The 27,469-nt window shown below is 45.2% G+C and overlaps 1 protein-coding gene across 2 annotated transcripts in view; it reads left to right on the top strand.

Annotated features, from left to right (window-relative positions):
- The window catches only part of GAS2 (growth arrest specific 2), a 570,246-nt gene that overhangs the window by 396,196 nt on the left and 146,581 nt on the right, over window positions 1-27,469 (top strand). For both annotated transcript variants that reach the window (XM_069221948.1, XM_069221949.1), the window contains exon 7: window positions 14,513-14,620. In XM_069221948.1, coding sequence (XP_069078049.1) covers window positions 14,513-14,620 — 108 coding nt within the window. The remainder of the gene's footprint in view (window positions 1-14,512; window positions 14,621-27,469) is intronic.

Here is a 27,469-nt window from a genome sequence, read left to right on the forward strand (position 1 = left end):
CTTCCAGGATCTCCTGTGCAAGACTCCTGAAGCGGGCAGTCTGGTTTGTCAGAGCCAGCATGTAACTAAATACATCCTGGGGGGTTTACTAGGAACTTTTTCCAAAGCCTCCTTGACCAGACTTAGAGGCCCCCTCAGAGGGTGGCCATAAATCAGCTTAAAAGGACTAAATCCAAGTCCCTTTTGAGGTACCTCCCTGCAGGCGAACAGAAGGCATGGCAAGAGGACGTCCCACTTCTGCCTCAAGGGCTCTGACATGTCCATAATCATGCCCTTCAAGGTGCGGTTGAATCTCTCAACCAGACCATTACTTTGGGGGTGGTAAGGCGTGGTGAATGTGTACGTTACCCCACACATCTTCCACAGAGATTTCATGCAAGTAGATAAGAAATTGGTACCCCTATCAGATGCCACTTCCTTGGGGAACCTCATGCGGGTAAAAACTCCCATCAAGGAGCGGGCCACCACAGGGGCAGTGATTGATCTTAAAAGAATGGCTTCTGGGTACCGGGTGGCATGGTCCACCAAGACCAGGATAAACCTGTTGTCAAGGCTGTCTTCGGATCCAGAGGCCCCACAATGTCAATGCCAATTCTTTCAAGGGGGGTACTGACAACAGGAAAAGGTTGGAGGGGAGCCTTACATTTCCCCCCACTCTTGCCACTTGCCTGACAAGTTTAGCAAGACCTGCAATGAGCATCAGAGTGCCTGCGCATTTGGGGCCAATAGAAGTAGGTGACAAGCCACTCAAAGGTCTTGTCCTGCCCCAAATGGCCAGCTAAAGGCACATCATGAGCCAGATCCAATAGGAAAATCCTGAAGCACTTGGGTACCACCAGCACACGGGCTGACCCAGCCTCAGGAACCTTAGGCTTGCTATATAGGAGGGCATCCTCCCAGTAAATCAAGTGTGATCCAGGCTCCTTGCCAGCCGCCTGGTCATCAGCCTGCTGCCACAAACCCTCCAGAGTAGGGCATGACTTCTGTGCCATGTGGTGGCAACATGGTAGCAGTACAGAGCCTGGACATCCCATCCCTTTTGTAATGTGACATTGCAGATGATGTGCCACACTTAGGGCCTTTGGAATTGACAGGTGACAATGCAACATTTAGACTATGTAAGAATACCCCATGTGTGACATGTTACTGAGCAACTCTTTTCTATCCCCTGCACCAGTTGCTCATATGCAGCCATGCACATACACAGCCTACCTTGCACTAGGGTACTTGGCTATCTGCCTTGTGGAGGTGGATGTATCTGTGCAAGAAGGGACACCGCCCTATTTACATCCTGTTTTGATGGCCATTTGACTATTTCTGTGTGAACAGCAGTATGCAGCGTGCATTGGTGGCACATTAATCTGAGCTCAGAGCACAACCTACTTCCTTATTGCAACCTGCATACAGCACCCTTGGGGTGGTATTTGTTGCTGGCACTGCCTCAGGTTTAAGGTGACAGCTACATCTGAGTCAGCATCATCATGCTATGTATCTTGTGGTGATAGACCTGCAGCAACACACATTGCACACCCCTTCCACACTACATACTGCGTGGGAGGGTGGTCGATGTACAATGTGGCTTCCATTTACTATGAAGTAGTCATCTGCCAAGCTGTACATACAGTGCAGGCTATGGCAATGGCACTGTGGGCTTTTACATGGGTCCCTTGGTGATCCTGAGTGGTAGCTAATGTTTGTGTCAGCCACGAGGTGTCCAAGGGTGTGTATCCCATTGTCACAGGATGATCAACATAACTACCAGTGTCTCTCCTATCTTCCAACACATGTATCAGCATTTATACTGATGACACATGCACAGTGCAGGCTATGGGATGGAGCTCAGCTACTTAGCACATGTGTCCCTTGGCACAGTGCATGTGAGGTCAGTGATATCCTTTTCTCACACACAAGGTCCCACTATGGCATCCATGATCTGCACTGTCTGACTGTGACTCTGCCCCATGGTGTACCACTTATTGTATCTAGTACAGACATGATGGTGGTGTGAGTCAGTGAGTGTTGCATGTGAGGTGGCACTACAGTAGGTGTCGTACCACTTTCAGCCGCCAAAGCTGGCATGGCGGGCCAACCTGCCATGTTCATAATGAGGGCCTAAGACTCTTTTAAACCTTCTAACAGTGATATTTCAACCTGTGCTTATTGGTTCTTTGTCGTTTTTACCTTATTTCATTCAGATAAATATTATCTATTGTTCTAAACCTGTGTGGTGTATTTTTGTGGTGTTTTCACTGTGTTACAGTATGATTTATTGGACACAAACTTTACACATTTCCTTGTAAGTTAAGCCTGACTGCTCAGTGCCAAGCCACCAGTGGGTGAGCACAGGGTAATTTGGATTGTGTGTGACTTACCCTGACTAGGATTGTGGTCCCTACTTAGACAAGGGTGTATTCCCCTGCCAACTAGAGACCCCATTTCTAACAGGCTGTACCAGTCCCGCTGTCAGTTTTCTGACTGAAAACCAGTTGGTCGCCATGACGTTCTGCCCTCCCAATTTAGATGTTGGCGGTCCCATAGACTTTAACCCGCCCGAGTCCCCCTCACTCAGCCAATGATTCCCATCCCCTGCTACAGCGCCATAGGAAAGAGTGGCAGATGGCGGACACCAGCCACACTTACAGCCAAGTAGGTTTGGATGTTCCTTTACTGCCAAGCAAAAAGGGGCAGTCTGACCTCCACATCTGAGCTGGTGGATTAGAGGGGGAAACGGGTTGAAAATTCACCTTTTCTCGTGATTAAATGTCTGTTTCCATCTGGACATGACTGGACAGGACCCTCCATTGCTGCTGCCTTGGGACCACAGAGAAACCATTTCCCCTCGCATCGCGATTGGCTGGGTGAGGTGTAGGGAAATGTACTGGGTGATGTGGTTGTGTCTGCATGTGTACCACTTGCATATGGCATGGATATTGTGGTGTGTTGTGTTGCTGTGTGCAACATTCAGGTGTATGTTGTTGTGTGGCGGTCATTGTTGTGATGTGTGTAGTTGTGCTTGTGTGTGTATGTGTTTGTGTAGATAAGTGCGTAGTTTTTGTGATTGTGTATTGTGCAGGTGTAATGTCAATAGTGTGTGTATGTTGTGTTATGTATCTACGTCAATGTGTGTTTGTGGCATGTACATGTTGTGTTGTGATGGAATGACAATGGATACTGGTGTGTATTGGTGTGGTGTGTTATGTGTAATGCAGGGGGACACGTATGTCAAGGGTAGAGTGTGTGTGTTTAAATGAATTACCTATATTCTGCGACCATTGTCTGATGTCCATTGGGTCCAGCAATTTCTTCCCTCTGTCAGAAAACTGCTGGCAGTACACTGCCTGTACAACCGTAACATCTAAATACGGCCAGCAGGAACCCACCTTCCTGATAACTAGGAAGAACACTCTGTGGTGGCAGTCAATACATCTAAGTACTGCGGGCGGGACGGGCTAATTTCCACTATCCAACCCTCAACATATTCTTTCTTGTGGCTGTCACTTCCTCTAGGAAGCTGGGTGAAACTTTCTTGTGGCTGTCACTTCCTCTAGGAAGCTGGGTGAATTGAAAGCTTTGTCATGAAGGTTTCCTTTTTGTAAAGTATTTCAGGACAGGATGGTATTAGTTCCTGTACCTTCCTTTGTTTCAAAAGTTCATTCCTCTTTTCACAGGGGTCAAGAACTGATTTTACCAGCTTTTATTAATCCCTTGCTTTGAATGAGGAGTCAAGGCTCCGTTTGATAGATGTAAGGAGGTCACTGCTGGTGTATCTTGTAAGGGTTTAGATCTATAGAAAGGACGATGCCTTGTTTGTAAACTTTGGGCCAGGTAGGAAAGGAGAAAGGAAGGCCAGAGCCACCTTGAATAGATGTATCAAACAATTAATAAGGCTTATGAGATGGAGGAAAGGCCTCACTCTTTGCAGATACAAGGCAGACCAACTCGTAGCATGGCATCCACTATTACAGAGTTGCAGGTTGCTTCCCTTCAGGAAATTTGTAGAGAGGCTACGTGGTTTGACTCCTCTACCTTTGCAAAATATCACAGATTGGCTGAAAATGTCAATAATCAATATTGTTGGTGTTTTTGGTTACAAGGTATTGTCCTCTATGAAGGAATAAGAGGGCAGGAGTTCTGTTTCAAATAAAGAATGTTTAGGTGGCCTCTGTGAAAGATGGTCAGTTGTTTATCACTTATGAGCTTTGTGTGATAAAGGAAAGCAAGGGAGGAATGATAAAGTAATGCTTAAATTACTTACCATTAATGGTATTCCTTTGAGTCCTACTCCCTTGATTTCATTTATATTCCCTCCCAGTAAGCACAACTGAGATATAGGTTGTTAAGATGCTTTATAACTGACAGGAGGCGAGGAGGGAGGTTTTATTGACACGGCTGTCGTGTGATTGGCAGGAAGCCTCATGCGCGATGAAGGAACGTGGCAGGATAAGGCAATGGAGGTTTCCTGGTTTCAACTTGTGCAATTCAGCCACTTCCTGGTCATCTCTTTTTCTTCCCTGATTTAGCTCAAAGCTTAATGGAGTTGCAGGTGGAAAAATGCCAGGGGCTGTACTGACGACTAAAAGCAAGCGGTACAGGGGGTATACTCCATTTAAAAGAAGGTGGACCAAGCAAGCCAGTGTTCAAATCCAGCCATGGTCCACTCCTAAAACAAACATAATAAATAATCTCTGTCTTCGAAATAAAACCTAGCGGGCAGGCAAGAAAAACAGGAGTTATGGAGGAAAGAGTAATGATACTACAGGTGAGGGCAATATGTGAAAACGAGATCTTACTGAATGTAACGTAAATATCACCACCTGATGAACACAAAAGCATGTTTCGTGTCTGTCTCGCAGTGAAATGTCTGCAAATCAAGTAATCGTAGCCCCAGACTTACATGCTCTCTTTCTCTGTCGCGCCGTCTAAAAACTAGCGCCTTGAAACTTCAACGACAGTGCTTTAAAAGTTCAATAAATCAAAACTGCTAATTTACTTTACAAACATATAAGCTGTATCCGGGGATAGCCGTATGTGTTTGAGTTCCATATCTTTGTTCCCTTTGCTTATATAGCGATATCTGCATTTGTAATTGCGAAAGGAACGGCAGAATTAGGGCTGGGTAGTGCAAAAACAAAGGATGTCATATAGGAGCGAGAATGAATAGTTGCGTGGACTGACTCTATTTTTACTCTGAAGTGTAACATTTTCTTTGCAGGTGTGTGAGAATATGAGAACATTATGACAAATGACTCACAGTTAAATAAATAGAAAATAGAAATAGAATGTCCTTTTAGCCTGACACAGAAAGCACAGAGATGATGGTCGGAAAATGTTTCGGGAACACGGGCTGAATCAATATCACAGTGATGTCCACGAAGCAAAACCGGTAGAAAACAAGACGTGCAGCCGGAAGAAAGAATATGTACATGTCCAGCTATGAATCACAGCGAGAGAATGCCAAGGAACATCGGGGAACGACCTAATTGTATGGGAGAGTTAACTCAGGTGATGCCAACCAAGGGAAGCAGAAGAAATTATGATTAGAATTGATGCCCAAGGGCATATGTTAGAGTCAGTGCAGAGGTCAGAGGGAGCATTGTAACTTCAGAGTTTGTAACAGTTGGGATTAGCCATAGATCATCCACAATGTTTACGGTTCTAGGATGTGTCCAGTGAAGGAGCCCTCTAGGCTAAGGCCGCATCCAGGAGACGGGAGGGAATGTAAGGTCAGTGAAGTAGATAAAACTACAGCCATGGGCATGGGAGGACAAGAGGTGTTAGCAAACAAGGTCAATGAGCATCACTACAAGGCTCCTGTATGAAAGAAGCTCTCATACAGTGGCTTACGAATGTTAAGATGCTGCTTGGTCAGCTGCAGTGTAGTTTGTGTGCTCACATGTATGCAGCTCCCACTGGGCGCAGTGTCACCCTCTGGTGCTTTTGTGTGAAGAGCCCTGCATGCACCTGTGTGCATCCACTTCCGAGATACATAGGTCACCCTGAACAAGTACATCTCCACGTGTTTCTCTGCGTGGTCATCTTCGGTGGGCAGACTCAGCACCACATGTTCGGGTGACTGGTGGTGCACAAGCTCACATTGTTAGTTTTACATGTGAATCGCTTTAAAGCACTTAGGGAACTGCATTAAGGCGCGAGACATGTCTTGGATTTCTCATGACAAGTAATTGGTACCAGCTCCGGGGTGAACAGATTATTTCTTAGCCTGTATTACTTCATCAGCGTGACTGGTACAACGTCAGAAACATCACTCCCCGCAGAGGGGCATTCACTGAGTTGTTTGGTGCTACTTGTCCTGCTGCTAAAAGAGCAGAAGCCTCGGGAGAGTGGAGCTGTGGTGCTAATGCATGTCCGTCACTGAGACTCCTATCCATTGGTTTTTCCAGGTACACAGGTGCACCGATACTGACAGTGCCTTGAACATTGAAACAGTGGCTTTTGAATGCTATAATGGGAAGATTGGGTCATGTTGAACCTGTGCTAAAAAAGCATCGGTCTTTAAAACATTTGGGCCTCGTTGACAAAGTTTTGGTGCAGGGAAGCATCACAGGCCTTGTTCCTTGCGCTGGTGCACAAATTGTTCCCATGCGCCAATGCAGTCATCCTTGCACCATGATGCAAGGATGCCTCCGTTGCAGAGATGATTGTTTTTGTGCAGGAAAGTGGCTTTACCTACAAGTGGCTTTGTGTTGCCTTGTAGGTATGGCCCTGTAGCCTGCACCGCCTGTGCTTCAAAAAAAGTGATGCACTGGCGGAGCAGGCCACATCTAAATGAGGCCCTTTTGAGCATAGTTTATTTGTTGCACCTGCCTGTGAGTGGACTAATGCGCAAAACCTTTAGCGTAAAGGTAACTGAGGGGCAGTGGGTTGCTAGTTATCCAGGGGATTGCACCATGTCTTCTAGATGCTTTATTTATTTATTACGTTTCAAGATAACAGTGCATGCTGGAAGATGTACTTTTCAGCCTTCTAACTAATGAGAAAGCAAGTTTGTGTGAAAGGAAAGTCAGGACTAGAAAAGTTTGACACATGGGAGATTGAGTGTTCTGTTGCCCCAAGCGTGGGGATGACTCCAGTTACGCAGTGGAAGGAAGAGCAAGGAGTGAATTTCTGAGGCTGATGTTCCCTACAAAATAGAGGATTAGAGGTTTAGTGTGGGAGGGGAAAGATAGTATTGTACATATAGATGTGAAGATCCTCAGAATATGGTGTAGTGGATGCAGTATACAGCACCCCTTCAAGCTCCCTCTCCTCACACACGTGTGACTACATACCATCATGTGAGGTACACAGGGAGACAGGATTGAAGCAGCCTCAAACAGTGTTTGGCGATCTAGGGAGTAGTGTTTAAGGTGCCACTTGCCTTTGGTCATGCTGCAGAGGTTGAACAGTAGTTAGGGCGACAGCACCCACTCCAGATCTCCAAGTTCAGCACCATCGCATATGAGTTGCTGGTCCTGACCAGGGGAGGAGTGTGTAGCAGCCTGATTTCTACTCATTGCAAGCTCAGATGTCTGCAAGTGCCTACCAACCTGCTGCTGGTCAGGTGTAGATGGAGATGGTGGTTGTGAATGGGAATTTCCAGCCTCGAATCTGTCCTAGCTGATCGGTCACTTTTTGAGCAGTGAGTGGATAGAATCTACTGCCCACAGACCATACTCAGAAAGGAAAATCAGGGGCTACTCATATATTAAACAAGAAGCAAGTACTAGAAGTATTTCTGTACGATGTGCTAGGATTGCAACTCAACAAGGCACATTCACAAATGTTTAGCTTTCCGGGCCCCTGTGCTTGCAGAAGATGCCTGACTGGTCCAGTTCAGGTACTTTCCTCATAGATACACCTTTAAGAGAGGCTCCCTGTTGAAACCACTGTTTATTGTTTCAGATAAAAAATGTTACTGATGACCTGACAGAGGAAAAAGATTCAGGTAATAGTCACAAAGCCCAATCAACGTAATTTTATCATATTGCTTGGCATTAATCACTTCTGTTTCGATGTGGATAAATACTTTTTTTATACATACAACCATTGACAAAGCAGCATGGCATAAACCATGTGTGCATATGAGAAGACAGTGATATACCATGTAATACCACTGGGAGGGAAAGGGCAGCATGAGCCACTCTAGTCTTCACTTCTCATGAGTAATGGTTGCCCTCCTCACACTTGACAATAAGTAAAATATTGCGCTGTGCATGTGCTTACTAGCTGGTGAATCTTGTACATTTATGTTTCTTTTCCGGAACTGGCACCTTCATGCATGTCTGGCGGAGAGTTCTAGCAAGAATGTATGTTTTAAAACTTCATGAGCTACTATTGTTTTTTTCTTGTTAAGGAGATGATTGGAATCAGGAATTGTGTGGTGTGGTCGCAATATTAAGGATGATTTTTTACATATTTTGACCTTTATAAAGAATAATGGTGTTGCTGATTCATAAGGCTCAGGTTCCTACATTGTGATCAGCAGTTTTCAATTACGTTCAACAGTCGTTGCCGAAAGATTCTTGCATTAACGGGGATGCTTGTGCCCTGCCAACATCAAGGTCCTAAAGCTTCAAGGCAAGTTAAAAGTATGAGCCTAGGCATGCAGGGGCATATTTATAACCTGTTTGCGCTGAGTTAGCATCATTTTCTTTACGCTAATTCAGTGCAAACTCAATGCCATATTTATATTTTGATGCTAGACATGTCTAGCGTCAAAATATTGGTGTTAACGTCATTTTTCGGATGTGTGAAACCTCCTTGCGTCAATGAGATGCAAGGTATGTGTTCCCATCCAAAAAATGACTCAAACTCCCTAGCGCCACATTTATCCACCCAGGCAAAAATTACGCACGGGTGGGAGGCGGACCCAAAAAATGGCATTTACACCAATTTGCATCAAATTTTAATACCTGGGTCAGGGCAGGCATTAAAATGAGACAAATACACCACTACTTAAGGAGAACACACAGAAGCAACATTACAACCCACAGGAGAAGATGGAGGTGATCATGATAAAGCTAGCTAGACGGTGCATAGGACAGCAACAACTCATTCACTCACCACCACGACAACACAGCCCACAAAGGCAACGCAGAAGTCAGGAGAGGGTCTTCAGACCCAGGACAACACTCCTTGGCCTCAGGGACCTGGACATAATTAGGACCTGCAGACTCAAATGGCAAGCCATATTACACCTGCTGCAGAACATTAAGCCACAAATATCAGTGAGCCTGCAGAACCCACACAATATACCACCAGTGACAAAGCTGCTCGCTGTCCTGCACATGCTGGCAAGTGGTTCTTTCCAGACAACGGGTGCCCTGATTGCTGGAGTCTCACAGATGTCCTTTTCCAGAAATCCTGCCGAAGGTGTTAGACGCCATCAGCTCCCTGACACCCGCTACATCAGTCTCCCAACATACAGCAAAAGCAGCAGGAGAACAAACAGGGGATTTATCAAATCCATGGCTTCCTGCATGTGCTCGTTGCAATTGGCTGCACCCATGTCCGCCTCGTACCACCTGCAGCAACCGAGCACTTATACAGGAATCGGAAGCACACCCATTCAATAAATGTGCAGGGCATAGTGGACCACCTGGAACTATTCATTAACATTTTGGCAAAGTATCCTGGGAGTGTCCATGATTCCTATATATTCCGCCACAGCAGGATCAGTGAACAAATCCAGGATGGACAATTCAGAAATGGCCTACTTGTGGGTAAGTCAAGAAACCTAGCAATATACACACAACACACCAACCCTGTAGGACACACAAGACACACACCACTACATTAACACATCGCCAGAGTAACAAAGATGTGCAGCTAACAACACATACAGTATGCACTATGTTGCAATACAGCACAATCAGTGCACACCACAAACAACACAACTTGACAGGCACACCATGGGAAGGACAGCTGCAGAAATGTACCCTCTGCTAACAGAAGAACTACACAGACCACTACAAGTGCCCACGGGTTGCCTACTATGTGCACTTCACACACAATACAACAAAAAAAGAATAGCACAGACATGCCAATGGCATACACCATGTCATGTATGTTCCATTTAGGCACAGATCCCTCAAATCATGCCGTGCAAATCACTGCAACAACAAACATCAAATACCATACAACTTGCACATATACCAACTACATCTCATCAACACATACCTGAATTACCTGTAATGTGCAGAGACATCTGCATGACGCATTGGCTCACGGACATAGGAATACAAGATCAATGCCCATCACAAACCATGTGCCAGATGTCCGATAGGTGGTACCACACCTACTGCAGTGCCAACTCACTTGCAACACTCACTGTCTCACAACACCATCATGTCTGGACTAAATACAATAAATGGCATACCATGGGGCAGAGTCCCTGTCAGACAGTGCAGATCATGGATGCCATAGTGGACCCTGTAGGTGAGAAAAGGACATCACTGGCCTTACATGCACTGTGCCAAGGGACACATGCTAAGCAGCTGAGCTCCATCTCATAGCCTGCACTCTGAATGTGTCGACAGTATAAATGCTAATACATGTGTTGGAAGATAGGAGAAACACTGGTAGTTATGTTGATCATCTTGTGACAATGGGATACACACCCTTGGACACCTCATGGCTGACACAAACATTTGCTGCCACTCAGGATCACCAAGGGACCATGTAAAAGCCCACAGTGACATTGTCATGCCCTGCACTGTATGTACAGCTTGGCAGATGACCAATTCATAATGACTGGAAGCCACATTGTAAATCAGCCACCCTCCCATGCTGTATGTAGTGTGGAAGGGGTGTGCAATGTGTGTTGCTGAAGGTCTATCACCACAAGATACATAGCTTGATGATGCTGACTCAGATGTAGCTATCACGTTAAACCTGAGGCAGTGCCAACAACAGACACCACCCCAGGGGTGCTGTATGCAGGTTGCAATACGGAAGTAGATTGTGCTCTGAACTCAGATGAATGTGCCACCAATGCACGCTGCATACTGCTGCACACACAGAAAGAGTCAAATGGCCATCAAACAGCATCTGTATAGGGCGGTGTCCCTTCTTGCGCAGATACATCCACCTCCACAAGGCAGATAGCCAAGTACCCTGGTGCAAGGTAGGTAGTGTAGGTGCACAGCTGCATATGAGCAACTGGCGCAGGGGACAACAAAGGGTTGCTCAGTAACATGTCACACATGGGGCATTCTTGCATAGTTTAAATGTTGCGGGACAGTGCAGCCAAGTTAGGAGACGTGTTGTGCATTGCCACTTACCAATTTCAAAGGCCCTAAGTGTGGCACATCATCCGCAATGTCACATGTCAAAAGGAATGGGGTGTCCAGGCACTGTAGTGTTACCATGTTACCACCACATCTGACCCCATTGTGTTGTGAGGAGGTGTCATGTCCCGCCTAGTGATAGCACACTGATACAAAGATGCGCTACACAACGCATGGTACATACATCATGGTCATCAGTTTGGAATCCAAATCACATGTAACAGGTCCATGAGCCAAACACAAGATTGTTGCATTTAAAACTCGTGTAGTGGGACCCAGTGATAACAGTACTTGGCTTCAAGAAATCCTACCCAATTACATCTTGCAGGTTTGCCTCGCTGGTGGAATTTAGAAACTAAAAAAGTAAGTCCGAAGAAAAACCTTGGAATGGGGGCAGATGGAAAATGTGTCCAAGAAGCAAATCGACATTTGAAGTTACAAATCCAGCTTTGTACAAACTTTGATGAGAGCTTTCTGGTTGGTGTATCAAACCTCTGCTTCATCACTGTCACCAGTCAACCATAACATATTTTCCATTAGTGCTTTACTTTTTTCATTGCACTTTTTGCCTTGAAATCTAAAAAATAATATCTCTGGTTCCCCTTTGGGGAATTTGACCATTTGGTGTCTCTCTGCTTTATATACGGAAATTGTATTGCTTATTTTTTCTTAACTTTAAGAGTGTTGCTGCTTGTACTCATCACAATTCTGTGTTGAATTGCTTGCTGTTTGTACTCTTCTACTGGGATTTGAGGAGCAGAGATACTCTAAGATTATTTTTTGGTCTAGGTGTGTTTAAGGTACCTGGTTACCAAGGAGTCCCCTTTTTCATATTAATAACACACTTTCTGACACCGCACATATCTGTATGATGCGCAGTACTGTGCTGCTGGCAGTAGCCTTTATTTTACACAATGATGGCCATTTTTGTATCTGAGCCCTCTCAGTGGTAGCATAACTTCATTTTGCAGCTTTCCACATAAACATCTGCATGGGTTCACATACTGCCTTAATAAAATTATATTGTTTGTTGGATTCCCTATCTACCATACTGCATGCTTTATTGCCTGCTTGCAGAAATCCAACCAAATCTTTGAAACTGTAAGTCATCTACATGTACCTTCTACAGAGAAGCAACCTTCTAACATTGAGTTACCTTGTCTCTAAACTTTTTCGGTGATCTTGAAATGTTGTCACTATTTTCATTATTGCTCTCCAGCACGAGATTCAAAACTTCTTCCCAATACCTCTCTCCCACAGTTACAAGAAGCTGGGCCTGTCTGAGGCTTAAGGTCTCTCTGGCTATGACTCACTCAGACACAAGGGGGGTCATTCCGACCGCCGGGGCCGGGGATGTGGGAGCACCGCCAACAGGCTGGCGGTGCCCCGCAGGGCATTCTGACCGCGGCGGTTTGGCCGCGGTCAGACCAGGAAAACCGGCGGTCTCCCGCCGGTTTTCCGCTGCCCTGGGAATCCCCCATGGCGGCGCAGCTTACTGCGCCGCCATGGGGGATTCCGACCCCCTCACCGCCATCCTGTTCCTGGTGGTTCCGACCGCCAGGAACAGGATGGCGGTGAGGGGTGTCGTGGGGCCCCTGGGGGCCCCTGCAGTGCCCATGCCAATGGCATGGGCACTGCAGGGGCCCCCGTAAGAGGGCCCCACTTTGAATTCCAGTGTCTGCTTTGCAGACACTGGAATTCGCGACGGGTGCCACTGCACCCGTCGCACATCCTCCACTCCGCCGGCTCCATTCGGAGCCGGCTTCCTCGTGGGGAGGGGTTTCCCGCTGGGCTGGCGGGCGGCCTTCTGGCGGTCGCCCGCCAGCCCAGCGGGAAAGCCAGAATGGCCTCCGCGGTCTTTCGACCGCGGAGCGGCCATATGGCGGCTCCCTCCAGGCGGGCGGCTCCCGTCGCCCGCCGGGGTCAGAATGACCCCCAAGATCTCTTCTAAATGTAAACATTTTCTGTACTCTTACCCTTAGCATCTCTGTCTTTACCCATCATTTGTTCTTCAATGTCACTTGACTACCAGCAGTTACTTACTATTTCAATGTAAAGTACTCAGCAATTTGGACACCGTTGAGTCTGACTTTGCTGCATTAAAGCCTGAAATTGATAAATAACAACATTTTGCTATAGTTAATTTGAGATTATAATATGAAAGCATCACATTTTGAAAATGGTCGAAGTACAGCACAGACACAAGACATAGGGCCTCATTTACGAGGCCCTAGCCACACGCTGCACCACCAGAGCATAATTTTTTTTTTACGCTCCAGTGGCAGAGTGTGCCAGTCCATATTTACAATGCCACGCAAATCCACCTTGCATGGCCTTTTATGGCCTTGTAAATATGGATCCCTTTCACACATAACACTGTGTGAAAGGAGCGTTCTATGGGTGATGCTTGGGGTGTTCCACGCAACACCCATGGAACCAGAAGGAATCTGACTCATCCCCAGATTTGAGAATGCATTAGATTTCTACGCTATCTCAGGGGTGGCGTATAGAATGATGCAATGTGGAGAAATATCTTTATTTCTCCCTGTTTTCTCCTCTTACTATGTGAAGTGCATTCTGCAGTACACATAAAAAGAGTACAACACCTCTTGTAATTGTTTTTGTGCAGCAAGGTGTCCCCCTGTATAAAAACAATCATCCACACAATGCTCCATGGTGCAAAGAATGCTTGCGCTGGCGCTTGGTAGTAATTTGTGTATTTGTAGATACAACGCATTTCTGCTCTTTACTGGTGGCGCAGGGTGGCGCAGAAAAGCACTTGCTGCACTGCCCTGCTCCACGGACCTCGTAAATGAGGCCTATAGGACCTTAATGATCCATATTGTTACAGGCCTGGGGAGTAAGATGCTTTCAGAGATTTGTATATAAAAAAACATCATCTTGAAAAGCTCTCTTGAAAACCTTACCCCAGGGGCTACTTGGTCTGCATGACATTCATAACTTTGCCTGTTTGACATCTTTTTACTTACTTGTATTTTTTATTTGTGATTTTCGTTTTTTTCTGTTTCCCTCTTTATTTTATGTTGGCGAATCTCTTAATTTAGAGTTAAGGTTTGTTGCACCTAGAAGCTGTGCCCCAGGTGTTTGTTACTCATTGCAAACAATATACAATTTTAGAAGATGGACTAAATTATTGTGAAAGAATGTTATCTATGAATATAGCTGTTCATTGTGCATTGTTAAAAGTCTTTCTTTTTCTTCAGGTAAAACGAATTTCTGAAGATCCACCCTGTAAGTGCCCCAATACATTTTGTTTGGAACGTCTTTCTCAAGGAAGATACAAAGTTGGAGAAAAGATTCTTTTCATCCGGGTAAGATATTTATTTTAAATTACATTTAATTATTTTTTAGAATGCTCATTTTAACCAATCTGCAAAGTGGTTCATTTATATTGAAAAATGTCTGTGGATTCCTAACAAGGGAGGAACCATAAAATTAAAACAGCCCCCACTTTGAACTAAAACGCTGATGCCACCAAAGAAGCAAATAAAGTGATCCAAACTCTCCTTAGAACAGCTTCCTTGTCTCTTCCATCTGTGCATCTAGCCATTCATTCTTTCACCTTTTCACAGATACCTGATGATACCCACTCTGTGACCTTTATATTATTTCATCCATCATTTTGTATCCTTTATTAATTTGTTCCTCATTCTATTCATTCACCCATCAATGCACTGCCATCTATCCATCCCCTCTGCCATCCATCAATCCATCCAGTCTACCATCCACCCATTTTGCCATCCATGCATCCACTCTGCCATCCATCCATCCACTCTGCAATCTATCCACTGTGCCATTTATCCATCAATCAACTCTGCCATCCATCCATTCATCCACACTGCCATCCATCAATCCACCAATCTGCCATCCATCCATCCACTCTGCCATTCATCTATCCTTACACTAAGCCATCTAGTCTGCAATTCATCCATCCATCAATCCATCCACTCTGCCATCCATCTATCCCTACACTAAGCCATCTAGTCTGCAATTCATCCATCCATCAATCCATTCAGTCTCCCATCCATGCACCCTGCCATCCATCCATCCTGCCATCCATCCATCCACTCTGCCACCCATCCACTGCCATTCATCCATCAATCCATCAACTCTGCCATCCATACAGCCATTTACCCACTCTGCCATCCATCAATCCATCCTGCCATCCATCCATCACCCATTCATCTATCTACACTGTCATCCATCCACTCTGTCATTATCTATCCATCCAGTCTGCCAACCATCCATCCTCCCATCCACTCTGCCACCCATCCACGCTGCCATGTATCCATCAATCTATGAACTCTGCCATCCATCCAGTCATTGACTCTGCCATTCATCAATCCACTCTGCCACCCATGCATCCACTCATCCACTCTGATATTCATCTGTTAATCCACCCATTCTGCAATCCATCCATTCAGCCAATCTGCCATCCATCAATCCACTCTTCCATCCATCCATCCTTTCTGCCATTCACCCATTCACTCTGCCCTCAACTTCCCTGTCCATCCATCCATGCATCCACTCTGTCATCCATCCATCCACCTGTTCATCCATCCACTCCTGCACTCTGCCATATATCCATCCCCTCTGCCATTCATCCATCCATTCTATCTGCCATTCGTCAATCCACTTTGCCATCCATCTATCATCCATCCATCTATTCACTCTGCCATCTATCTTTCCATCCATCAATCCATTCAGCCATTCTGCCATCCATCCATCCATCGACCCATCCACTCTGCTATTCATCCGCCAGTCCACCCACTCTGCATTTATCCTTTCATCCACTCTTCCATCCATCAATCCACTCTGACCTCCATTCTGCCGTCCACTCATCTGACCATCCATCCTTCCATTCATCCACTTTACCATCCATTACTCCATCTTTCAATCAATTCTGCAATTCAACCGTCCAGTCATCAACTCATTCATCCATTCACTCTGCCATCCATTCGCACATGCACTCTAACATCCATCCACCGATCCAATCTGCCATCCATCCATCCCCTCTGCCATTCATCCATCAATCCATCAACTCCGCCATTCATCCATCCATCCATTTTTTCTACCATCCATCAAACTGCTCTGCCATCCATCCATGATCCGTCCATCTATTCACTCTTCCCTCCATCCATCCATCCATTCACTCTGCCACCCATCTATCCCTACTCTAAACCATACAGCTATCTAGTCTGCAATTCATCCACCTATCAATCCATTCAATCTGCCATCCACCGACACTGCCATCCATCAATCCACTCTGCCACCCATCCACTACAATTCATCCATCAATCCATCAACTCTGCAACTATCCAGCCATTCATCCACTCTGCCATCCATCAATCCACTCTGCCATCCATCCATGATCCATTCATCTATCTACTCTGTCATCTATCCATTCTGCCATCATGCATCTATCCATCCACTCTGCCATCCATTCATCCTCCCATCCACTCTGCCACTCTGCCATCCATCAATCAACCATCCATCTATTCACTCTTCCATCTATCCATCCACTCCTCCATCCATCCATCAGTCCCCTCTGCCATTCATCAAGCCATCAACTCTGCCATATATCCGTCCATCCAACCACCCATGCCATCCTTTCACCTGTCCATCCACCTATCATTCACTCATCCTTTCACCCACTGATTCATCCACATACTCAGTCATCCACCCACTGATTCATCCATACTTCCTTATGTTCACTCTTCCTTCCAATATTGCTTCTTTCCTTCCCTGTTCTCTTGTATTCTAGCATTAATGAGGATCTTTTGTCTGCCGAGTTCCAGACAGAAGAGGCTCGCAAAGAACCCCACTCCCGCGTAGCTGCTAAAGCGGGGGTTCACGACACCCGTTTCCTGTGTATTTTGATTAACACGTGAAATATAAACTAGTTTTTTTTTCTTTCTTTAAAACATAACACACCTATGGTGTGATAAGGCTACATTGCGTGGAAGCGTGCTAGCTGATCTCCCATCTCTGTGGGTATAATACTTGCTTCAGCATTTATTTGTGCAGTAGGCTGTATTCAACTTAAACATACAGGAAGAATAAACACTTCCATACAAGATATTTAAATTTGCAGCAAGCCAAAACTAGACTACCCCTGTCTGGCAGGATTGCGTGGATATTTTTAATACCATGCTAAATATCGACTACTAAAATATAATTGTCCAGGCAAAGTAAACACATGTGAATGTATGTTTGCAATTCTTAATTCAACTTTTACACACCTTGAAAGTATTTGGTTATAGTAAGGATTCCCAGAGATAGGGATTCCTCAGATTTTTTGCTCAGTACTAACTTTGCGCTCACTTTGCAAATCTCCACAAAACTTTCCAAACCTGTAGCTTTTTCTACATTGACAGAGGATGGAAGGTTTCACAGTGATTCGTCATGGAAGTGAAAAGGAAAGGGGGGGGCTCCAAAACGCGTTGTGGCACAAATGCATTTTCCATAGACTTTGTACTCGTGTAGCAGCTGAACGGATTTCCATGAAATTTGGCATGATTATACATTATGGTGTGCAGATGATCCTTTTGTGAAGTAGAGGTAACTAGGTATGTATTTCAAAGTTATAAAGCATTTAAACTTAGTGATGACTGTGACTGCTGTAATGTCATACAATTTTGTGAAATTTTGTGAAACTGTTGTGGTACATGGCAATTTCAAGTCATTATGTGATTGGCTAATTTTGGACTTTTTGCCTTAGGCAGGGTCATCCCCAGTCTTTTGCCTCCTTCCTCCTGGTTTTTCTGACCTCTTGCTGTTGGCTCTAGGACTCTGAGCACTTTATCACTGCTGACCAGTGCTAAAGTGCAGGTGCTCTCCCATCTAAAGTTGGTATGATTGGCTTATACCTAATTGGCATATTTAATTTACCTATAAGTCCCTTGTACAGTGGTATCTCTATACCCAGGGCCTGTAAATTAAATACTACTAGTGGGCCTGCAGCGCTGCTTGTGCCACCCACTGAAGTAGATTTTCAAACCTGTCTCAGGCCTGCTAGCGCAGGGCCTGTGTGCACAGTTTCTGCCACAGGGACCTGGCATCTAAACTTACTTGCCAGGCCCAGAACTCCCCTTTTACTACATGTAAGTCACCCCTAAGGTACACCCTAGCTAGCCCTATGGGCAGGGTGCCATGTATGTAGAAAGGCAGGACATGTGCCATATTGCATGGCCTGTCCTGGTAGTGACAAACAGCCTAACTTGGTGTCTCACTGCTGTGAGTGCTGCCTTCTCATAGGATTGCATTAGAAATGCCCTGCCTTATGTGTAAGGGGTATTGTCTGATTTATGAGGGGTAGCGTAGGCGTGTTTGGTATGGTTGTGATGGTGATAATAAATGCTGCTTACTGGTGTGGGTGTATTTTTTATTACTATCACAGAAATGCCACTTCTAGAAAGTGCGCATTTATCTGTGCTTATGACTCTGGTGTTTTGCAGCTTGACTCCAATCCACGTCTGGACAGAGTGACAGTTGGGGCTTTGTGCATACTTTTTAGACAGCCTGTACACAGGGAGGGTGGAGGTGTCACAGAGGTGCATCTGCATACTGAATAGTCTTCCTGGGCTGAGAGAAGGGAGAGGCGGGGCACACCTGCATTTGTAAAGACTGTGCCCTGGCCTCACACAATAGGGTCGTTAACCCCCCACTGATGTTTGGAGCCTGTGCTGAAAGGAGAGAGGGGGCACTCCCAGAACCAGTTGTAACTGGCTGGAACCTCCTTTCCCTACCATTGAAAAGCACTGTAAGAACTGACTATAAGTACAGGGGAATTTTCCCCACAATTTGAACACTCTTGGAAATTGAACCTGGACACAAAACGCTGCTGAATGGACTCCCCAGGAATCCGCCTTGGACTGCTGCTGCTGTGCTAACCTGTGACCTGCCTGGTCACTAGGAGGAACTGCCATCATCTGCACCCGTTGTGCTGGCCTGTAGCTGGACCCACCAGCCTTGTGCTCCTTCCTGATTCATTGCTCCCAGGGGCAGGATGCCGTGGCCCCTGACCCCTGTAACTTTTCCCTGCACAAGGAGTGCTGCCTTGATATCCCCTTTGCGCTGAGAGAGTGCTCTTCTGTGCCCTCAGGCACTTCGAGGCACCTGTTTCATGCTGGAATCACCGCCGCAACCCGGGCTATAAGTATGGCCTTAGCGCTTTGAAAAACGCTTCCTGGATGGCCCCCAGTAATCACGGTCCCCGGAGGGGCCCGTCAATGGTCTAGAGGAGGTGCGTGCCGCCCTCTTCTCCTTAAAAGGATTTTAGAGGCCCCCATTTTGCGCATAGGAGCGCCGGGGGCCCCATTGTTCATCTTCTAGGCACTGGAGGTGCCTTCATCAAGCCAGGTACTGTTAAAGGAACAATATATAGAACATAAGTTCTTACTAGAGACTTCGTCTGATTTACATGTTGCCTATCTGTTTTTCATAGTGTTTCATAGGCATATGCAAATGTTCCTTTTATGGGCATGACTTGCTAATATGTTTCCCTAACTTGCCATATTTTTTATAATGTTCCTACTATGGGCGTTTTATGATATTCTTATCACAAGTGTTCTAATGTGATAATGTGTTTCCTGACTACGGCTTATGTTGCAGAATACTGAGTAACCTGTGTGTTATGTGTGACTACTGCTAATGTGCAGAGTAACTAATGTGTAACGTTCTGACAACTGCTAAGGTAGCAGGATAGTACTGATATGTGATGTTTGGTCTGATAATTGTGTTGTGTACAATACAGTATATTTTCATATAATCTGGTGTTGTGTTTCCTTTGTGGTGGGGATATTGCGTCACATGTGTGTGTGTGTTGTGCAAACGCTTTACACATTGCCTCCGGGTTAAGCCTGACTGCTCGTGCCAAGCTACCAAGGGGGTGAGCAGGGGGAGGGGGAAAAATCATCAGAATTATTTACGCTATTGATTTACTGTCAAAATGTTGGCATTAACCCTAAACAGTACATAGGGGCCCATTGTAACCAATGATGTGCTCCCTTTTAACGCCCGCTCCGAGCAGGCATAAAAAATTCCCCAAAAATCTAAAAGATTTCTTTGCGCCATTGTTTAGGCCCCACTAACGTGTAAACACCCCGCCAGGTAACATTATGCCTGGCGCAGGCAAAATGTGGTGCAAAGGGTTACAAAGTGGCGCAAAGGGGTTACAAAGTGGCACTTTGTAAATCTGGCATGGCGATTTTGGCCTCATTGGGCCACATTAGTATGAATAAAATGACGCTAATGTGGCAAAAGGAGGTGCTACGCCTTCTTAAATCTGGGCCCAAGTTTTATCATTTTCCCCCTTCATATTAATTAATCTATACTCATTCATGCTTTCTTATGGTAATCTTTCAATGGTGGATACCAGGGAGTTTATGCTTTCAGCCCTTGTTTTTGAAAAGTATAATTTGGCATCACTAGGGCTTGAATTAACAAAAATGGTACAAAATTCAAATGCCTTCCAGATAGAGGCCCCTGAAATATATCTTGCCCAGTGCCTCTAAACACCTAAAGATGACACTTCCAGCATCCAGCTGGATTTATCTGCAAAACAGGGTGCAACTTGTGTGCCTCAGTGGTCTCAGTGGGTGCTTTGATGGACGCAGCACCTGCTCTGTCAAAAATTCACCAGCAGAATTTTATAAACATCCTCAGATAGCCCACAGGCTGGTGGAGCTCCTCGTGGGACTAGGAGCACAGATCAAGACAATGCCCACAAATAAGAGGGGGCACCACTGTACCAACAACTCGCCCATGTGAGGCTCCAGACCTGAGCATCATGGCATTTTGAGAAGGAACCCTCCAAGGCACAGTGAGAGCCAACCCCCCGTAAGTGGAAGTGGATATTCTGAACCTCTCACAAGAGTGTGCAGGTGCCTGATTAAGATGCAAGGCACCTCCAGTGTCAGCCACACCACCTGACGAGTACAACACACATTGGCCCAGATTTACCATGATTTTGCATCAGGGTTGCATCACTGTTGTGGCATAGCCCAGACACAAAATAATTGGCATCACTTACTAAGCCTCACAAAGCCACTTTTCGTGGCTATGAAAAAAGCTGCCTTGAATTACTTTGTGTCTCATAGGTGTTATATTGTTAAAACCTGGCCATGCATTCACCCATGAATTTTGGTGCAAACACAGACTTACACAGATTTATAAACCTGAGTGTGTGCCAAAATGATGGATCTACCCAACAGTGGATTAATGACGAGAAATATATTTATTTGTCGTTATTACTTTCTTTTCCCAGAAAGAGCAGTGTACGTCCTAGCAATGTTTATTTGCAGGAATGTGTCCCCTTCCTGCACAAAAAGAATCCTGCCCATAATGCAAGGATTGCTGCACTACGGTGATAGGGCACCTGCATGGACACTAGATAGCACACAGTATGCCAACTCAAGGAGAGAGCAGAACTGCTGCCTATCTTTGGAAATATGGAGCATTTCTTCCCTTTCCATTTCACACCATGAAGCACAGCAAGTTAAAAAAAGCATATTGTGCACTGTGGTGCAGCAAAAGAGCAGAGGCACCACTAAAAGGTTACTGCTGCATGTAGGAGCTGGCTGGAGCAGTGCAGCCCCCCTCCACATTTAAATAAACAATGTCACTGTACTTCTCCTGCAGTATTGTATTAGACACACTGGGAAAATCTGAAAGTTTGGGCCTGATTTAGAACTTGGCGGATTGGTTACTCCATCACTGCGGTGACAGATATCCCATCAGCTGAAATCTAAATCCCATAGGGGATAATGGGATTTAGATTTTGGTGGACGGGATATCCGTCACCGGTGTGACGGAGTAACCCATCTACCAAGTTCTAAATCAGGCCCTTAGTCTGGGTTGATCCTAATGTTGAACTTATGGTGTTCCATGCAGCATATGGTGCTCATTCAGGGCCTTATTTACAAGCAGGTTGCGCTGCCCGGCGATCACTTTTGGTGATGCACCAGTGGCACAGGCTGCAGGCCCATATCTACAAGGCCATGCAAAGCCACTTTGCATGGCTTTTCATGGCCTTGTAGATATGGAGTAAGGCAACGCAGTGCAAGTCGCTGCATTGCCTTATTTTGCATCAAAGAGGCGGTCCATGGGTGTTGCCGTGGGTGTTCCCACGCAACACCCATGGATTTTGGCGCATTCGAAGATTTACAAGATTTTGTAAACCTGCAAATGCGCCAAATGGTTACACCTCCCAAGGGGAGGCATAAAGGTGGCGCAACATTATTTCTCCTTGTTTTTCCTCTTTTCTATTTGTGCTGCATTCTGCTGCACAGGTAGTAAGAGGACATCACCTCCAGTGATTGCTTTTGTGCAGGAAGGTGTGTCTTTCTGCACAAAAACAATCATTCCTACAATGTGGCCAACACAGACACCCTTGCACCATCGTACAAGGGTGCCGGCATTGGTGCATGGCAGCCAATTTTGCACCAGCACAGAAGGAAAGGACAGGTGTGAACCGTATCTCATAAATATTCCTGCCCTCTTATTTTGACGCAGAGCAGCACTGCAAGAATCCATTGGACACTGCCCCATGCCAAAACCTTGTAAATGAGGCCCTGAGTTTTGAGGTTTATGAGACTGTAGGCATTCCAGTTCAATCACAGAAATATTCATTGTTTTGCATTGATTACTAATGAAGGTGTGCCAAACCTAAATCTTTTGGCTTTTTAATTGCAAATGACAACATAGGCCCATGTTTGTGTCAACAGTATTCAAATGTTCATGTACACCGAAATGCCACATTTCTCATTGTGGAATACAATTTATGACAAATCTAATAGTCCTAATGTTTTAGAATTACAGAGGGCCTGGTTTTCTATAGACATATATGAAGGTCTTGTGGTTTTAGGTATTAGTTTATAATTAGTGGGCTATTTTACCTCTGTGACTTTTGTAATGTAAAACCCCACAGCTTGTGTTTTTTTTTTAACGTAGTTTATCGCATTTTGCAAACATGAACACACATGGAATCAATTGGCGTTGTGATACAGACAGCTCGTAAAAGCCAAGGTATATGCATAAGATATTACATGTATATGACAACGGCAATATTGTAACTAGCACAGTTTGTAACTTCGTAATACACAAAGCAGTACATTATGCACTGAAAGATAAAGAGTAGTGAGCCAACAACTCCCCCATACACCCACCCGAACCTTATAATCAAGATAGTCCGGCCTCCATCACATAAATAACTTGTCGCTAGACAAGTGTAAGTTGTCCCAGATGTTGAAACCTCAAGCATTCAGGGCCTCATTTATGAAAAGTTAGTGCCCTCTTTGCATAATTATTCGACGTAAAAGCAGAGCAAACTTACAAAATATAATTATATTTTGTAAGTTTGCTCTGCTTTTGCGTCAAAGAATGACGCTAAGGGGGCGCTAACTTTTCATAAATCAGGCCCTCAGTACCTTATGTGAGCATCAGATGGGAAGGGACCAGTGAGATCTATTGCCCACTCATGCAATGTCTGAAGGAACTCGTCAGGTATCAACCATGGTCTTCCACTTGTGCTCTAAACTGCTCCAGCAGCGTATCCATATATTAGCTATGGTTATACCCCATAGCTTGTGAAAGCGGTTGTAGGTTGCTTCCATTGTTTTTCACCTGCAAATGTGTACATATTGTAATGTTGTGCTTCGTACTTAGTTTTGTTTGCGATGAAATGTTTAATTTTTTGTAAAAAGAAAATGCACTGAAAGGGTATAGTTTTTAGTTTTTTTCTAGTTTAGTGTAAATAGGTGTGTTGCTAAGTTATAGATTCCCATCATACAGGACGTCACTGAGTAAGATCAGGCTTTAGAAGGGAGAGCTTAACTTTAAGAGGGAAATAGGTTGTAGAGAGCTACCATTTGTAACCTTCTCAGAGTGGTAAGAAAGGCATTAGGTGGATCCACATAAGTTGCACCCATGGGTGGAGGGATAGTGTGGCACCAAGACATTGGATGGGTGCTTCAACAGTCATAGGAACACTGTCATCCTTTTGTAGGTTCTCACAGACACAGAGCCTGCAAGACCCAAGGTAAGACCATTTGGGCAGAAACAGGTATACCAGGGCTCTAGAGAGTTCCCTGGTTCCCTCGGAGGAACAGTAGAGGGTGAATTTACTGGGGTCCCGGGTGGGGGTGGGGGAGTCACCTTGATTTCTGTGAATTGGTTCTGTTGTGGAATCCACAAGGAGTGTGCACTACAGACGCTTTATGATGTTCACAGTCATCCTGCAAGTGGTAGAGTGAATGGGTGGCTTGAAAGTGCAGGCAAAAAGAGTGATCTCCCATTTAGGACTTTAGGTACTACTTTCAGAAAGATTCCTAGTCAATAAACTACCAGGGATGGACAGAATGACAGGTCCAGGTCCCTACAACTAAGCTTCTGCTAAAGAGAAGAAACAGTTGTTCTAGAGGCTGTGGAAGGGCTCAAGGAAATCATTGAAATCAGTCACGGTTAGGAGAACCCTGGAGGATGTCACAGGAGCCTAGAGCTGGGCATGAGATAGTAAGCGCCCCTAAGTCCAATGAAATCATAATAAGAGGCCCAGAATATTCAAAGGTTAGCTTGACACTAATGAAAAGCATGAAGAAAGCTTCAGGTGAATGTTTGGAGGTGGGTGCATCCACCGCTATCGAGAATATCAATTATAACTGGCCTTTTTCTCCTGGGAAGCTTGTTTGGCTATTGGTCCCCATGGGGGTCGTGATTTGAGCCCACAACATTTAAACATTGTCACCAGTAGAGGTGGAGAAATACCCAACATCAGTCATCAGTATTCCTGGGAGCACCTGGACATGTGTGTGGCCCAGTGAGAAAGCGGCTTCTCAAGCAGCAGAAGAAACATCAATCATTACCCGCTCCCCAATGTGCACTAAAGAGATATCCTGGGAGAGCTGGAGAACACTACATTTGGGTCCATCTCTCAGGAAAAGTGGAAGTGTCCAGAGCAAGGCAACGGAGCTGGTGTAAACATGTGGTTTGAGGAGCACGTGTTGAAGCCCATTTCAGTGTGTGCATGTGTGTCTTCTAAGGGCATGTACAAGCACCAAGTGAAACAGTAGTAGCTGCATCAAGGATTAAAGCAACACCATCTTGGTACACCACATGATTCCCATCGAGTGGCCCACAAAGTTGAATCTGTTGCTAGCAGGTGACAAGGAAGGACCAGGGTGCCCACAGAGTGGTGGGAGCTTAATTTTGGAGCATGTGTGAAGCTGCTGCGTGCCCTTTGAAGGATTGTGTACAGGAAGAAAATGTGTTTAATCCTAATTTAATTCTGCCAGGAAAAAAGCAGTGATTCTCATGCAAGGCAGGGCCACAAAAGTGTAGCTTCTGAGGTTCGGCGTTAGTCCATGGAGATGATGATCTTAGGTGTTGTCGAGTCACGAAGGATTGATTGGTAACTAAAAAAGAAAGACACATTTTTAGGTAATAAATTATATGCCTTGCTGGTTGATAATGAACAATGTATGTCAAAGCCTAGATGTCTCGTTAATGCATGGTGAAAAGCAAATGTCTTAAATATTATGTTAAGGCCTAAAGGCTTAGCATTACTGATGTACCATATATTGGCTGAAGATGGGCACATATTGCTTTGATTTGGAAGACCTTAACAAAGCCAATAGGCATATGTTTTTGATGCTGAATAGCCCTATATATTTAACTATAAGAAGACATATGAATGGTTCTGTTTTAGGTGTACGGCTTGCTGATGCGTAGATTGTTGCTAAGTGCCTAGCACACAATGGCAAATAACAGGATATGAGCTGTTAGTCGCCTCTCGTAGGAAAGGTGAACTTTTTTAAGTCCTTCTGCAATCTTGTGAATATTTCACGTTTTGTGTCTAGTATTTGGTTGTGTGTATTAAAGTACTCATCAAGAAAAAAACATTAACTGAACAATGATTTAGCATGTGTTATATTTTGCTGCGCTATGTTCTGAGTTTCAAGCCCACAATACCTCACCTCCCAAGGAGTGCTCAAGAGTGGACTGCTTCACTACTCTGTGAGACAAGTACTACAAGGGGTATTCTGTCCCCAGTTTAGGGATTTGCATTATGTATTCCCTGAGAGGTGAAAGAACGTAGGCCCATATGTAAGAAAATTGATGCACAACTATGCTGGCGCAGTTGTGCATCATTGTCCTTAATGCGCCAAAATGTTGTAAATGAGGCCCAATGTTTTTGAACCTTAATTTATCAAAAAGGCGCTAGCCGGTGATGGATGGCGTTAGGGAAAATGGCGCTAGTGGGTCAAAAATGACGGTAGGCTGATTAACGGCAAAATATCTGCTGCTAGTCAGCCTAACATCATTTTTTGACACACAAGAGCCAACAAAAATCACTCCTTTCTACGTATAGACAGGAATCATTACTACTACCCCAATGCCCATCACAGGGGGCCATTGACCCTAGGGCAAGCCCAAAATACTCAGTGCCAGGCAGAGGACCCCATGTAAGGGGCCCCTGGTGGAACACCACACACATACACATGTGATTACCTGTGATGGGCTCCCCCCTCCAGTAGTGTCCCTGGAGTGTGGGTGGTAGTGCTGCTTGGGGTGGACATCTATGTGCCTTTTCCATGGTGTTTCCCCATGGAACTGGGCCTACCAGCACTTCAATGCCTGGTCTGACCAAGCGTTAAATAATGAAGCTAATCGGGCTTAGCACCATTATTTAGGTTCGACTCCTAGTTGCGTGTCGTTTCAGCGTCAGGAGTTAAATATGTCACTGGGGGGCTGGAACCTTTTTTCCAAACAACATAGGCCCAGATTTAAGAAAATTGGTGCTTCATGTTATGAAGCGCCACTTTTCTTGCAGCCCCTTGTCCCCCCCAACAGCCGCCATGTGTGCTCCGTATTTAACATACGGGACACCATGGCACAGATTAAGGGACAATAGCATCATCATTTTTAAAGCTATTGTACTTTGCAGGATTATCACCAAAAATAATGGTGTGCCTCCTTTTAACACCTGCTCTGTGCAGGCATTAAAAATAGTGCTAAAAATGACGCAGTGGAACTTCATAGATTCCACTGCACCATTTTTGAGGGACCCCTAATGGGGAACGACCCCTTTGCATGCATGTCTGGCGTAAGCATAATGTGGTGCAAGGGTTTACAAAGTGGCGCAATGTGAGCACTGTGCCACT

The sequence above is a fragment of the Pleurodeles waltl genome, chromosome 3_1 (assembly GCF_031143425.1).
Source record: "Pleurodeles waltl isolate 20211129_DDA chromosome 3_1, aPleWal1.hap1.20221129, whole genome shotgun sequence".
In the NCBI taxonomy this organism is placed as follows: Eukaryota; Metazoa; Chordata; class Amphibia; order Caudata; family Salamandridae; genus Pleurodeles; species Pleurodeles waltl.